The 16,501-nt window shown below is 48.9% G+C and overlaps 2 protein-coding genes across 2 annotated transcripts; both read right to left on the reverse strand.

Annotated features, from left to right (window-relative positions):
- Positions 1–37: 37 nt before the first annotated feature.
- LOC117853981 (anthranilate O-methyltransferase 2) lies at positions 38–3,216 on the reverse strand. The gene is made up of 4 exons (XM_034736259.2): positions 2,941–3,216; positions 2,323–2,745; positions 592–858; positions 38–505 (listed from the first exon to the last, which is right to left on the reverse strand). Exons 1-4 carry the CDS (start codon positions 3,214–3,216, stop codon positions 53–55), a joined length of 1,419 nt encoding a protein of 472 aa, XP_034592150.1. The 3' UTR covers positions 38–52.
- Positions 3,217–7,039: 3,823 nt separating this feature from the next.
- Positions 7,040–8,238, reverse strand: LOC117853478 (uncharacterized mitochondrial protein AtMg00810-like). The gene is made up of 3 exons (XM_034735827.1): positions 8,119–8,238; positions 7,716–8,001; positions 7,040–7,101 (listed from the first exon to the last, which is right to left on the reverse strand). Exons 1-3 carry the CDS (start codon positions 8,236–8,238, stop codon positions 7,040–7,042), a joined length of 468 nt encoding a protein of 155 aa, XP_034591718.1.
- Positions 8,239–16,501: the final 8,263 nt, after the last annotated feature.

Consider the following 16,501-nt stretch of genomic DNA (forward strand, 5'->3'; position numbering starts at 1 on the left):
ATGGCGTCCCCCAAATCCATGCGAAATGTCGAAACGCTTCCTTCGTTTCAAGTCAGACTTCAGAGGCCACTCGCATCTTTGCATGTGCATGACCATCCACTGAAGCAGGTGCCCGCGGCACGGACGCCTCTTTCCGCCCTTCCCTGAGGGAGAGGACGAGGACAATGACGGTGAACTTGGTCTTCTCCTCCTCCAGGTGCGCCGCGACGAGCCGCGCGAAGACGACGAAGAGCTCGTCGAGCACGCACTCCCCGAGGTGCTGGACGAGCAGGGCCTCCAGCACCGCTCTGGTCACCCTCGCCACGTTCTCCCCGCTCTCTCGTGCGCCGCCGGTGACGGCGTTGCTGTCCTCGGAGTCGTCGTGAGGATCCCAGTTCGACTGGAAGAGCTGGACGCGGCGGACGTCGAACAGGCCACCTGCCTCCACCGCCGCCGCCACCTCCTCCACCGACGGCGTGTACAGCGGCAGGTTGAAGCCATCCAGCTTCTCCTTCTCCACGCGGCCCTGCGCACGATAAAACTCAAACTCTCGCTTTTAAGTTTAATCCCCCGTGGCATCGCGCTGGCTTTTGAGACGGACACATTGATTACCTCTAGGAGAAGACATTGTAGAGCTTGTGCTAGCAGCGCGTAGAGCGTGAAGAGCTCGCCGGTGCGGGGATCCCGGTGTTTTCTGCCGAGGATGGTGAGCACCATCTGGCCGCCGGGGACGAGCTCCATGGACCGCAGCTCGAGGAACCGCGAGAAGTCCCTGTGGAACTGCTCCTGGTACAGTTTGACCACTGCAGGAGGCGTCGTTGCCCCGATGCAGATCTTGCCTTCGTTCACGTACTTGCCTTCCAAGAGCTCCTCGGGGACCTGTGCTTTAGATCGATGCAGAAGGTAAACATGATTTTTTATCACAAGAAAGTGACAGATACATAGTACGTACCTTCAAGTTCCAATATAATATTTATATTTTTTCCATTTTAATGAAAAAGGTCTTCTGTACATTTAATAAGAGCTCACCTATCTGTTAATTGTGCCCATCAAATTAAGAGTTAGCCTATCTGTTTTAACGAGGGGGCATGCAAAAAACTTCTTCCTGTTCAATTTCTTAGAAATTTCTTAGAGCAACTCCAGCGGACTCTCTTAATAGCTCACAAGAGTTAAGTTAAAAAATACACTCCGCATGCCCTCTATTAGACTCCACATTTTGGGGAAGCCTCCAAAATCCCTCTTAAACCTTTCATTCCTAGGGTGTCTCTAAGGAGCCATATATCTATGGGAGCAATGGTTGGAGTTGGAGATATTTTCCTGATCCAAAAAATACAGAGAGAACTCCTATTAGATCTTTTGGGGCTTTTATTTGAAGGCTATTGCTATTATGTAGGGACGAATGGAATACTCCCTTTGTTAAAAAAAAAATCTTTGTGTTGTGTGCCGCAAGTCAATCATATTAAACTTTGATCACATATTACTTTATTTATGTTGAGCAATAACTTCGAAAATAAATGAGTAAATTTATCTTCTTTGATATACTTTGCAAATATGTTATAACAAAAGAGGTGGTAGTCAAAGTTATGTTTTGAAAACATATCAATGTTTGGAACAACACTTGTGACTGGATGGATAATTTAACAATGATCTTGATTATCTGTAACTTTTAATATATAGATGACTCCACCATTATTAGCCTTAACTTAGGCTAATACCGGTGCATTGTGTCATGTCATTCTCTCCAACATTGTCGTGTCATATAAATACGACTATACAAGTATGATAAAACTCACAAAATGCATCTACTATTTTATTGTTTTCTTATGAATTCGAGTCAATTAATTGTTGCATGCGCCGTATCTATGACAATGGACCTAAAGCACGCACACTATTTTCTAGTCTTGGATACTCCAACTAGCTGTATTTCTAGCCTCTCTTCTTAAATCCCACGACACATCAACAAAAAAAGTTATATGCGATACTCATGATATATACTTATGCACTGGTACGGCATATTCAAACCAACAAGAAACAGAAAAGTTTCTTGCATTAACATTTAAATGCGTGCTTGATGCATCTGATGACTGATTATTTATTCCTTAATTCTCCTACTGGTCTAAACATAGCTGGCCCGAACATGTGCTTAACATTTTCTTTGAGGCACAAACATAGTTACCTTCCTGTTCCATTATTAACCATTTACCGTTCTTATTTGTTGACTAAGCAAGTAAGCATGTTCCAATGTATGCAGGCTAGATCAGGTAAATGCCGAAGGGAAATAAATCTACTCAGCCCCTCCCAAAATTTGCACAGCAATCGATCATCAGCAGCATCAGTAAATACCTGCGAGCACCACATGAGGCAGTAGGAGGAGTGGAAGAGGTGAACGCTTCGGCAGGGGAGGAGCCTCCGGTAGAAGGAGCCGGGTAACCCGGCGATGTAGTATGCCGGCAGTTGATCCCCTCCCTCCGCAGAGCCTTCTTCAGCCATGCACATGTGGAACTCGGCAAGCGACCGGAAGACGTGGTTGAAGTCGTTTCCCGGGAGGTCGTTCAGGAAGAACTGGATCTCCACGGGATTGTGACCAAACGTCTTGAGGCGGTCGGCAACCGTGCAGATCACCTCGGAGACGAAGAGGAGGGCGTTCGGCCCGCAGGAGCAGCCAAGGTCGGCGACAACCATAGTGCGAGGAAGGGCAGTCATACTCATACACACTTCTGCGATCGCCATCTCCAGCAATGGCTTGGTCTCCAATATTGCTTTCCTCTAGCACACCATGCACGCAAGGTATGCAACAACTATGTAAGAGATATGTTACAAACACAGTATTACATGGCTAGGTTTATTGAGATTTGGTTAGAAATTCGAGAACTTAATGCTGCTATAGTACGATCCAGATATTTGCAATAGAAGTGAGATGGCATGCTAAAAATCTGTACGGGGCTGAAACAAAAAGCTAACCTGAAGCCTAGAGTTCTTGGCGTAGCTGGTTTCTCCATTGCCTCCTTTCATGTGAAAAACATGCTCTACTTCAGTAGCATGGACATGAGTCGATCTTTGAAGCTTGGGCTGGTGACCGGCAAGTAGCTCGGTGGCTTCATGCCTTCTTTGGGATAATTTCAAGAAAATCAGATGGGATTTTTGACGTTTCTGGTGGCTGAGAAATGGAAATCCAGGCCGAGAATTGTCACCAAGGATTTGATATGCGTTAACCTGGATCGCCGCCTTAGCGCCCATGGCTTGGGGAATTACACGGTACGGTGGAGGACGGAGTAATTGAGTAACAACACATTAAAAGAACCTCTCCGGGAACATGCCATGAATTCAAGTGGTTTGCACGTGCAGGCGTCGCGTGTTTTGGGTCAACGGCGAGGAGCCAGTATTTAAGCACAGATCTGCAAGCAAATCTGATCAGCCTTTTGAGAAACTATACTCTCTTTTAAAAAATGTTGTACCAATCTCGAAGTATATATGTATTTAGTTAACAGTTCAATGAATTATATTAATTTTGTGCTTGGCACGATCCTGCCCATGTCCAAAAGAATTCACAGCATGAGCATAATACATGTAACAACACATGTACTGGTACGATGGAAAAATATTCCTGTTGACGCGAAAACATGTCACGCACCGTCACACGTGCATGTCATGTGCACCTCACAGAGGCTTCTGTAAGGAAAATGGTTCTATGTCATTATTTATAATTTTAATGATTAATTACAACATATTTATTGGGACTAATGTATTTGTCAAAATATACCGTTTTATAGGCTTCAAGAATAAAATCCAAATCCATCCAAAATGGTCGTAAAAAGAAAGAGTTCGAAAACTTTTATGCCATCAAACTTATAGTAACTGTCTAGATGATCTTTTTCTAATGCATCCAAATGATTGTCAAGAGCCTGAACAAATAAAGAAATGAAGAGAATCCTACTGTAAGTGAGCACTGACGTAAATCACCGTATCAGTAAGTGATGAAGATTAGCAGCACGGCCAACAAAAGCGTGCCGAATGCTACGGTGTCATTCATGTTCCAATCGCCGAGCGGGATGCGGATGCGCAATCCTCCGGAGGTGCCGCCGCCCTGGCATCGCTGGAAGAGATTCCCTGATTGCCGCAGGTTATTCAATCGTCCCTCGACGTCACGGCACAAAAACCTGATTCCGGCCCCCACCTTCACTCTCCACAAGAAAATTAAATCGCTGCTGCTGGAGGCGCCTAAATCCTCCACCGACGACGACGCTGGGTTGTTCCAATCGCATCTAGCCCCGCCTCGAGGAAATCCTTTGTGTTTGGGTGACCCGCCCATCCCAAGGCTGCGGGAGTCTGATGCTCCATGGTTGCAAATGCTCCAACGTTGAGGTAAGCATCATGCAATTCCCCCCTCCCTCATTACATTAGTAGTGATGCTACTTGGTCGCAGAGTACTTAATTCTATTTGCAATTTTTTTAGTGGTGCCTTCTGACCTGTGTTGCAGATGCATCATTGTTACAGTAAACTAATTGTTATTGTAGTAAATTATCAGGTTCCATATCACTCGATTCTCTTGGGGACTCTGAATAGAAACTGAATGTTGGGTACTGTTTTATGAATTCTACTAACTGAATGTTGGGGACCCTGAATAGAAACTTGTGTGTGTTCTTAAAAAAATCATAACATCGTTGCTGTGGAATCCCTTTGGGCCGCAGTCACTTAAAGTGGATTTTGATGGTTGTGTCCTGTGCTGAGTAAGGAATTTTGCTCAGTGGCTTGGGATCGTACAGCCACATGGTGTAAGTCTTTGTTTCAGGTCAAGTGAGCAAATTCAGTTAAATGATCAAGTGATGCAGTGGTTCTGTAGCACATTGGAAAAAAATGTAGCGGCTTTTGGTTATCGGTGGACCAACACTGTTGGGTGGTTGGATGATTGAAAGATTGTGATATTGGTCTTATGATATGGCACAAAGCACTGATTCTACCTGATGGGTAATCTCTCCACTCTTTTTGACATTTCAGATTTTACTCAAGGTTCAGGTTCATTCAATCGCATCCCCGGAGTTTAATTAGCTCCTCCTCAACGGCCTGTGCCATTGGTGTGTGCATTCTTGGTGGAAATTATTTGTGTTTGGTGACCCGCCCATCCTAATCCAAGCTAGCGGAGACACGCTGAGGTAAGCATCACGCAATTCTCCCTCCCTACTTCCATTAGTACTGATGCTACTTGGTTGCTTAGTAATTAATTCTCTTTTGCACTTTTTTTTACTGGTGCCTTCTGACCTGTGTTGCAGATGCATCATTCTTACTGTAATCTAATTCATATTGTAGTAAATTATCAGGTTCCATAGTTGTTTGTGTTACTGTACTTTTAAATGCTACGCTATGTTGCAAATTAACTGTACAATTTACCACTTGTTAAAATTCATGGCTTTATTGCTTCAATAGATTACTGTATGTTTTTTCATTGCATATATCATGTGGTAAGCTAACTATATATTTTAATATTTGTTAGATAACCTACATTCATTTACCTGCATATAGTCTGGAAGTTCCATCAAAAGGTGTTTGTCTTACTGTAGTTTTGACAGCTACATTATGTTGTGCAAATATCCATGTTACGTTGTTTCATGAATATTAATCTCTTCCTTTTAAAAACAGGAGATGAAGAAAATTCAGGGCAGATTAAAATCTTTCGGGTTCCGCACCACACAAGGCGAATGGACCTTTGATGTTAGCACGATCACCGGGGCAGCTGATGCACAACCAGTTGCAGGGGCTGATGCACAACCAGTTGCAGGGGCTGATCCACAACCACAACCATCAGCACCCCGTCAAAGATGTGGTGGCCGAGATGCAAATCTTGCAAACAACAACAGCAAACCACCATCCAGAAGTGGGCAGCAGTCGCACACCGAATCAAGTCGTGCTAGAGATCTCCCTCGGAGCGATGATAATGGTGATGATGATGCCTTCATGGAACCCCCACCGAGACAACCAGTTGCGAAGAAACAATGCATCAATGCAACTTCCAAGGTACAATAGTAAATTTACCTTTTCTTGTTAGGTGTGTATGCTGATCGCAGCAAATCGTACTAGTAATTCATTTTCCCTTTCAGGTGCACATGTGAATTTACCGTATGTGAATTTACCATTTATGACACAGTAGTAGTTCCTTTACTGCAATAGTAATCCATTTTTCCTATTACGACAATAGGTGAATTTTCCTTTATGTGGTAAATTTACCAAAATCAAACTTCATTGACTCTGCACAGTGGGTTAAAAATCGCTAAGTTTACTGCTCCTTCAGTTATGTCGTTTTCAACCAGGTTCTACCGTCGTGATTGATTTACCAAGTTGCATGAAACAAAAAATTCCAATGCTGTTGCTCTTTATAGTATTTGACCCTTTTTACTAAATCCATCTTGCAGCCTGCCAATAATCCAGTCAAGTATGCTCATGGACTTACTGTTCGGTGTGCCCCATCAACATTCAACTCGTTTGTCGAACACCTAACCTTACTGCAGCCCAGGAAAATCATAGATATGGGGAGAGGTTAGAGAGCAGAGAACTATTAAAGTTTCTGTTCGACAGACTAGACCCCAAAACTATGGTAATCAATGTTACCAAAGACAAGGCAATCCATGTCACCCCATTTGCCGTCAAGCAAGTGCTTGACTTACCGAACAGAGGTGAAATTCTACAGTTGCATACACACACGCAAGCATCCAATGCGTTGTCTGCTTTCAAGACATCAGTGGGTCTACAAGAATCCCAGGACCTCCATGTTAGTCATCTCTAGAATGTTAGGATCTGAACTGTAACTCTCATCGAGAGGATGACACTAGGAAGAGTTGGGGCAATTTTCTAGGTTTTCTTTCCACAATACCATATCCAACCAAGGGTTGAGGATACATATTTATAGCTGGCCAAGCAGCCAACCAGCCAAGCATCAAGGCATATGCTAGTCTAAGATGCCTTTTTGATGCTATCCTATTTAGTCTAAGATGCCTAGGACTGTCCTACTCTAAAAGTAGTCAACAAAGGTGGTGCTGCAGCAAGCATATGCTGCAGCCCCACCGTCCTTCAGTCAACAACAGCTGCAGTCCTAGGCAGGACCAGCACAAGGCCTAGTATAGCAGCTGATCCTTGAAGACCAGCAGGACCAGTACAACAGCTGGTCCTTGTGCGTCCAGCAGCAAGACAACTAGCAAGACTTATCCAGCATTCTCCCCCTAAGTCTTGTGCGTCGTCTTATGGGAAAGTTGTACCATCCCGGTCCTAGAACAGAGCTCAAGGAACTTGATCCTCCCAAGGGGCTTAGTGAGTAGGTCCGCAAGCTGATCCTTGGTGTTGATGTAGCTCGCCTTGATGCTTCCTTCCTCCAAGCAGCCTCGGATGAAGTGATACCTCACCCGGATGTGCTTGCTCCGCTCATGAAAAATGGGGTTCTTTGCCAGGGCCAGAGCGGACTTGCTGTCCACCCTGAGCTCCACCGCTCTAGTGTCTCTGCCAAGGAGATCACCGAGCAGTCGGGCAAGCCAAAGCGCCTGAGTCGAAGCAGTGGAGGCCGCGATGTACTCGGCCTCGCAGCTGGACAACGCCACCACCTGCTGCTTGACCGACTGCCAGCTAACGAGGCACTTGCCGAGGAAGAAGAGAATCCCGCTCGTGCTCTTGCTGGTGTCGATGTCGCCGGCGTGGTCGCTGTCGCTGTACCCGACGAAGTGTGCCGCCCCGGGACACCTCGGGTAGAAGAGACCGTGGTCGAGGGTCCCCACCACGTAGCGGACGATCCTCTTCACGGCCTGCTGGTGCTCCATCATCGGTCGCTGCATGAACCGACTGACGTAGCCGACGGAGAATGCCAAGTCCGGCCGTGTGTGGGCGAGATAGCGAAGGCTCCCCACAAGATGCCGGTACTGCGTAGCGTCTACCTCCTCCGTCGTGCTGTCGCGGCTCAGCTTCAGCCTCTCCTCCATCGGAGTGAGAGCTGGGTTGCAGTCGGTGAGCCCGGCTAGCTCCACGACGCGCTTGGCGTAGGCGGTCTATCGAAGCGTGATCCCGGAATCATCCTGGTGCACCTCGATCCCCAGGTAGAAGGAGAGAGGCCCCAGGTCACTCATCTGGAAGGTGGCCTTCATTTCTTCCTTGAACGCCGCCACCTCCGCATCCTTGGTGCCGGTGATCACCAAGTCGTCGACGTAGACACCCACCAGCAGGGCATTTTCTCCATTGCCCCGCCGGTAGATGGCCGCCTCGTGTGGGCTTTGCTCGAAGCTCATCCCTTTGAGCATGGAATCCAACTTGGCATTCCACGCCCTCGGAGCCTACCGCAGGCCATAGAGGGCCTTGCGCAAGCGCAGCACCTTGCCCTCCTTGCCGGGGATCGCAAAACCCGGCGGCTGGTGTACGTAGACCTCCTCCTTCAAGTCGCCGTTAAGAAACGCCGACTTGATGTCCATGTGATGAATGCGCCAGCCTTCCTGGGCGGCCAGCGCAAGGAGGAGTCGCATGGACTCCATCCGTGCCACGGGGGTGAAAGCATCGTCGAAGTCGATCCCCTCTTGCTGTACGAACCCGCGTGCCACCAAGCGAGCCTTGTGCTTGACGATGGCACCGGCTTCATCCCTCTTTAGCTTGAACACCCACTTAAGGGTGATTGCACGGTGACCACGAGGGGGGTCAGCAAGCTCCCAGGTGCGGTTCTTCTCAACCGCGTCCATCTCTGACTGCATCGCAGCGCGCCATGCCGCGTGTCTCTCGGCCTCCGCGAAAGACCGAGGTTCGCCGTCGTCGCATGCAAGGTGCAACTGTGCCTCCAGGTCACGAGGCACCAGTCCCGGCACCGGCTGGTCGTCGAGGAGGTCTTCCATCGTACGGTACCGCAACTGCTCGCCGTCGTGGTATGCGTCGATGCGCTCCTCGTCGTGAGAGAGCGGAGTAGCGAACTCCACCGGGCTGTGCTCGACATGAGCTGGTGTCGAAGTAGGCGTGCCCGGAGGGGTGGCCGTCGGTGCTGGAGTATGTGGCGTCGCCGGCTGTGGTGGTGCCGGCGAGAATCTCGTCGCAGCCGAAGTCGCGGCTGGAGAGCGTGGCGACACCGGAGTAGCAGGCGTCGGAGTCGGTGGAGGTTCGGGGACTGGGGTAGGCACGCTCGGTGAAGAAGAGCTGCCTACTCCCCCAGCTCCCTCAAAGTGGACGTACTCGACAGTGAAGTCGTCGTACGTCGGAGTCGAACCGTCGTCCACCGCCTTGTCCCACGCCCATCCTTGCCCTTCGTCGAACACAACATCGCGCGCTGTGCGTACACGCTGTGTCTCCGGGTCGAGAATGCGGTAGGCCTTCGAACCCTCCGCATAGCCGATGAACATTCCTGGAGTGCTCCTGTTGTCAAGCTTGCCGATGTGGCCAAGCTCCTTGGCAAACGTGAGGCAGCCGAAGACCCGCAAGTGGGACACCGCCGGCTTGCGCCTATGCCAAGCCTCATATGGCGTCCTACCGTCGAGCGCCTTGGTGGGTGAGCGATTGAGGATATAGACAGCCGTTACCACCGCCTCTCCCCAGAGAACAGCCGGCATCCCCCTCTGCTTGAGGAGGGCCCGAGTCATCCCCACAACTGTCTGGTTGCGCCGCTCAACGACGCCGTTCTGCTGTGGGCTGTACGGCATGGAGTAGTGGCGCTGAATGCCCTCATCAGCGCAGTACGACGTGAACTCAGCCGCCGTGAATTCGCCGCCGTTGTCGGTGTGTAGCACGCGCAGCTTGCGGCCACACTCCGCCTCCGCAGCAGCCTGCGTGCGCCTGATGGCGTTCGCAGCCTCCCCCTTGCTGCCAAGGACCATCACCCACATGTAGCGGGAGAGGTCGTCGACGAGCAGCAAGAAGTAGCGTCGTCCTCCGGGTGTGGCCGGTGTCACCGGGCCACACAAGTCCCCGTGCACGAGCTCGAGCCGCTCCTTGGCTCGGAAGCTCGCCTGTTGGGGAAAGGGGAGCCGCCTCTGCTTTGTCAACACACAGACATCGCAGAACTGCTCCACGTGATCAGGACATGGTAGGCCTCGCACCATCTCCTTGGCACTGAGCCGCTTCAGGGCCTCGAAATGAAGGTGCCTGAAGCGCTTGTGCCACTGCCACGCCTTGTCGTCCCGACGAGCAGCGAGGCAGAAGGGTTGTGCCACCTGCACATTAAGGATGTAGAGGTGATTTGCGCCTCTGGTTACCTTGGCAAGAAGGTGACGACGACAGTCCCAAATCCTCATGACTCCGTCGTCGATCACCACGCACGAACCGTTCTCTTCCAGCTGTCCCAGGCTGATGATAGAGTTCCTCAGCGCGGGGATGTAGTACACTCCGGTGAGCAGCCTGTGCTCTCCAGACTCGGCGGTGAAGATGACGGAGCCGACGCCCTTGATCTCTACGCCGGAGGCATCCCCAAACTTGACGGTGCCTCGGACGCTAGAGTCAAGCTCGGTGAAGAACTCTCGCCGACCGGTCATGTGCTGGGTAGCGCCGGTGTCGAGGCACCACCCCTCAGTCCTATCGTTGCTGGAGCCGTCGCCGAGGAAGGCGTGTGCCCTCAGCTCGTCAAGGTGGAGGAGAACCGCTGCGGCCGATGCCGCTGGAGTTAGCTCGATGCTTGCATGTGCCAAGAGTAGAGCCGGCTCCTCCTCCTCCGCTAGTGCGAAGTGAGCCTGGCCGCGTCTTGGCTGTCGATAGTCCTTGGCCCAATGGCTAGCCTGCCACAGTTGCGGCATGTGTCGTCGCGTGGCGGCCTGTGCTCGCCGGCGGCACCACCCTGGGCGCCTCCTCGCGCGCCGCCAGCACCACCCTGGGCGCCTCCTCGCACGCTGCCCTCGGCACCTCGTCGAGCCTTGGGCGCCTTGCGTGGCTTGTCGCGCTTGCGGCTGCCTGTCGAGGAAGAAGGCTCCCCCTTCTTCCGATCACCCTGGCGGGCCTCCCACTGCTCCTGAGTGAAATGGAGCTTCCCGCCAATGATGACAGGCCCTGAGGGAGGCTGTGACTCGTCGCTGTCGACGACCTTGAGGCGACCTATCGCCTCCTCGATCGACATCCTGGAGAGGTCCAGTAGAGACTCAATCGAGCGAGCGATCTGCTTGTACTTCTCGGGTACGCAGCGGAGGAGCTTCTCGACAGCTCTCTCCTTGCCGTAGGTGTCGTCACCGTACTGCACCATCTTCTGCAACAGAGTGTTGAGACGGAGAGCAAATTCATCAAAGTCCTCACCTGGCTTGAAGGCTAGGTTCTCCCACTCCTTGCGAAGTGCCTGCAGTGTGGACTTGCGGGCGCGATCGCTGCCGATGCGTGCCGCAGCGACGGCGTCCCAAGCCTCCTTGGCAGTCCGCTTCTGGGAAAGCGAGAACTGCATCTCGGGTGGGACTGCAGCGATGAGGGCGTCTTGCGCTCGTCGATCCTCATCGTAGTCGACGTCACCGTACCGGACTGCCTCCCACATGTGCCGCACCTGGAGCCTCACCCTCATCACCGCGGCCCACTCGACGTAGTTGGTCTTGGTGAGGGTAGGCCACCCACCACCGGGGCCGACTTCCCTGACAACAACATGGGCCCTGTGGCGACCATGACGGCGGTCCGGGAAGGGAGAGCCACGTTGCCTATAAGGGCCGCGCTCTCCGTCGACCTGGCCACCGTGCCGCCGATCGACCTCCATCTCCGCCTCCAGCTGGGCAGCCCTCTCCCACAATTGCTGGACCTCCAGTGCAACGTCGATGTGCGGGTCGCCCTGGAAGTCGTGGTCACCATGTCTGCCAGGAACACAGTCGTCGCGCGCGCCCCTGCCTGGAGCACCGCCGGCGCGTGCACGCCTGTCTGGGCTGCCGCCGCCGTGCCCGCGGGGGTGCTCGGCTGCCCACTGCGCCGCCTCCCTTGCTTGCACGAGCTCTACGTCGGTACCGCCATCGGCAGAGGTAGCGCTGCTGATGCTACCGCCACGTAGAGTCTCGAGCTCCGCTGCCGCCGCACGTGCAGCATCTGCCGCCGCCGCCGCTTCCGCTTCCGCCCTTGCTGTAGCCAGCTCCGCCGCCGCCAGCCTCGACGCCCTTGCCGCCGCCGCAGCGGTCTCCGCCGCCACTCGGGTACGCTCCTCTGCCGCAGCGAGCTCGGCCTCCTGCCGACGCCGCACGCTCAAGGCGACCGAGTGCTGAGACTGTCCTGCGGACATAGCGTGCCACCGGGGGGCTGCGTGGGGAAGAGGCTGCTTCCGATGAGCTGCCGCTCGTCTGCGTAGAGGGAGAGGAGTGAGCAGGGACAGCCGGTGCTTCTGCTACCGGCTGGGGACGAAAGGTGGCTGGGGAGGGTTGTGAGCAGGAGATGTTCAAGCTACAGGATAATACGGCTCTGATACTAGTTGTTAGGATCTGAACTGTAACTCTCATCGAGAGGATGGCACTAGGAAGAGTTGGGGTAATTTTCTGAGTTTTCTTTCCACAATACCATATCCAACCAAGGGTTGGGGATACATATTTATAGCTGGCCAAGCAGCCAACCAGCCAAGCATCAAGGCATATGCTAGTCTAAGATGCCTTTTTGATGCTGTCCTATTTAGTCTAAGATGCCTAGGACTGTCCTACCCTAAAAGTAGTCAACAAAGGTGGTGCTGCAGCAAGCATATGCTGTAGTCCCACCGTCCTTCAGTCAACAACAGCTGCAGTCCTAGGCAGGACCAGCACAAGGCTTAGTACATCAGCTGATCCTTGAAGACCAGCAGGACTAGCACAGCAGCTGGTCCTTGAAGACCAGCAGCAAGACAACCAGCAAGACTTATCCAGCATAGAAGATATTGAAGGATGATCATGAGCTGGGGATTGGCCTGATTGATAATGACATGGCTATAAGATTTTTCTTTATCATTGCTTGCAGCAAACTGCTTTTCCCAAGCACTGATAATAACATCAGATGCAAGGATGTTTACCTTACCAGGGACCTATCTCGCTTGCCGGGTTTTAACTTGTGCAAGGCAGTTGTGAATGACCTACGAGATGCTGCAGTCACTTGGCAGGTGGACAAAGCGAATAAATCACTATCAGGATGTTCAATATTACTGATTGTGAGTATATGTTTCTTTTCATCTATATACAAGCAGTGACTTGAGTAAATTAATTACTAAAATTTGTTGGTGCGCAATGATTTACATACGCTGTTGAATATTCTTTGCAGATACTGTATTTGGACAACCTACAATGCAAAGACCAGATTGTGCATACCAGGACTCCTCGTGCAAAGTACTTTGATCAAAATATGATAAAAAAATTAATTAGTGCCGATAGGACCAAAGACCAACAAGGGAAGTCTACATTTGGGCTGTTACCGGTATTGATGCTTGGTCACTGTTATTATGTTAATTATTCCCTGGCGTTTCTGACCTGTATTAATGCTTCGCCTATTTCATTTGCTCCTAGCAGCTTAGGAACAGCATTAATACTTGCTACCATGTGCCTCAGCACCCATCTACAAATGTCCCAGCACCCATTGAACCGGTGTCAACACATTTCCCTAGCATGTAAGCAGAATTGCATGAATTAGTTGACCAAATTGGTAGCAGATCCAGGAAGACTCAGGCAATGGTAGCATTGGCAAACTTTGATGCCAAAGCTAAGAAAGCATTGAGCTATATGAACATTGGGCAACATATGCTACGGGATGCGCATGAGGCAGTCATTCACACTCTTCGAACAATTTTGAATGACGAGGTGCATGGCAACAATACTGAAGAACATCATGATCAGCCCCACGTTTCTGATGCAGGTAGTGACATGAACACTGCCCCACAACAATGCCATTTATTTATTTTTTTAAGTTTTCATACTCCATTACTTCATGTATGCAGCTCAAGCTGATGACATTGACATGTACGATGGCCACACTATACCGCATAATATAGGATTTGAACATGCATTTGATGTGCCAAATATTCAATCTGAAACAAGGGAGACTGATGTGTCTTCTGGTACTTCCCACGACTGTTGTTTGTTGTCAGATCGAAAATATTAAACATGCATAGAATTTATGTTATTCCTCATATATTTACTTTTTTTTTTCAGGCGCTCACACAAACCATGAGATTCACCAGCGTGCACGTGTTGAATTGCAACAAAACAGGACTCAAGAACAAGTTTTACCAACATCCAACATATTGCCCAATGTAATTCACTAAAACTGACTACTCGATAACCACCCCAACATTTATCTGCCAAAATGCTGACCTTGTAACTCATCCCCATCCCCCCCCAGGAAAATGCTGACCTTCAAAAGGAAATGGATGTTGAACTTTCACCCGTCTGCACTCAAGTTACAAATGCTGCTTTCAGTACAAATCACTACTTTTTTTTTACTACCAGCTGTGGGGCCTCTTACACACACATTTGATTATTCATATGCAGAAGCACAAAGATATGATGATTGATCATGTTGTGCCTCCTGCTGCGGCCAAAGGAAACACTGCCACAGCCTCTCCAGATAGTAAGTGCCGTTTTCCGAATGATACATCAATCTTACTTTAAATTACTCATTCTTGTAGTAAATTACCAGGCTCAATCAAACAGTAAAATTACTACAGAATTTTACTACTCCCTAAAAAAACAGTGAACTCACCAGTTCAATAGCTACTTCTGCATTTTACTACGCAACCTCACTACTCAATTCTCCCCCATTTTAATACAATTGACTCAATCATACAGTAAAGTTACTGTAAATTTTTAATTTTTACTACTCCTAGTCTGCAAGTTTTGACATAGTCTCTTAGATAGTCTGGAAGGCATCTACAATGTTACTTTAAGTCATCTACAATGTCTGCTATACAGTAAATAGTCTGGAAGATTTTACTATCTCTTAAATGACTCGTATCTATTTACCAGTAAATAGTCTGACATATTCTCTTAGATAGTCTGATATAATAAGTTTCAGACATAATCACTGATACAACAGTACATGCATGCACCATTTCCAGCTGATCCATTATATTCCATCCGAATAGGCTGGCATTGCTCAGTGCTTCTTCCATCTGCTGAGTTACGTTTTTATCCGGTTGAGAATATCTTGTGTGCATTTCTGTTCAATCCCACTGTTACCAGTAACCAAAAAAACTATTTACCAGTAACCAGTACACCTCCTACTGCATTTTCTTAAAGCTAGCTAGCCGTCACTCCTACAAGAATTTACTATCTCTTAGTTGACTCATATCTATTTACCAGTAAATAATGTCCACTGCATTCTAACCTACTGTATGCAGTGGAAGCCAATGACGTCGACATGAATGATGGCTACAGTGCACAGAATGTCGGATCTGAACATGTACTTGGTGCGGCACTTATTCAACATAACCAAATTGAAAATGATGTCTTCTGGTATATCCCATGACCATTGTTCGTTGACGGGTCCAAAAAATTAGAGCATGCAACTGACAAATTATGCCATCTTTTATTTCTTCATTGTGTTTCAGGTGGCAAAAACCAGGAGCTTAACCAGGGCGTTCCCGAGGGGTTCCAACAGAACAGGACCGAAGAACAAGACTTACCACCTTCCGAACCACTACATGATAGTATTGCTTATCACAACGTAATTCACTACCCCTGACTACATGTTCACTTATGGTTCTAAAAAAAAAACCACTCACTTACTGTCCCAATTGTTATCTACCATACCTCACCCCCTCCCTTCAGGATAATGCTGACCTTGACAACATAATGGAAGACGACCTTTCACCCATCTGTACTCAGGTTTCAAATGCATTGTTCAGTAACAACACTACTATTTTAGCATCAACCGTGGCATCTTATAAACACATATTTAATTCTTCATATCCAGGTTCACACAGATATGACGATTGATCACATCGTGCCTCATGTTCTGCCTAAAGTTGACTCTGTTGCAGCTTCGCCAAATGGCAGTATGCATTCTTCTCAAATATTTTCATCATCTTTTTCTCATGCTACTTATTACTACATCTATTACTACATCACTTGTAGACACCCACAATATTATTGTCCAAGCCACCCCCACACCTGGATTCCCTAGTACATGCATCTACTACCTTTACTCTCCACCCCACACCTGGATTTTTTAAAAGTAGATCTTTTTTTTGATGCATCAACCTTACAGTAAATTAATTGTTCTTGTAGTAAATTACCAGGCTCCCACTTACTAGACAAACACACTTCTTCGTTCTACTACACTTCCTTACTGGTGCCTCAATCATGCATTACAATTACTAGTGAATTATTTACTACTTCCTGCAAAATAAAATGTGGTAACCTAATCATGTAGTATACTGTTATACTGGAAAGGATTTATTACCAAACATATTTGTTACAGACAGAATATTAGTGTACAAAAAAAGATTTTCTTTTCTAAACAGCAGGTTTGGATCTACTACGCTACTGGTGTTACTGAACAAATGGGCAGGAATTTTGCTGCTTTTTCTAGGGAAAGCACCAAGTCAAAAAAATGCAAACCTGTAGTTGTTTGTGTTACTGTAGCTTCGAATGGTACACTATGTTGCCAATTAACCATACA

Source organism: Setaria viridis, chromosome 4 (assembly GCF_005286985.2).
Source record: "Setaria viridis chromosome 4, Setaria_viridis_v4.0, whole genome shotgun sequence".
Lineage (NCBI taxonomy): Eukaryota > Viridiplantae > Streptophyta > Magnoliopsida > Poales > Poaceae > Setaria > Setaria viridis.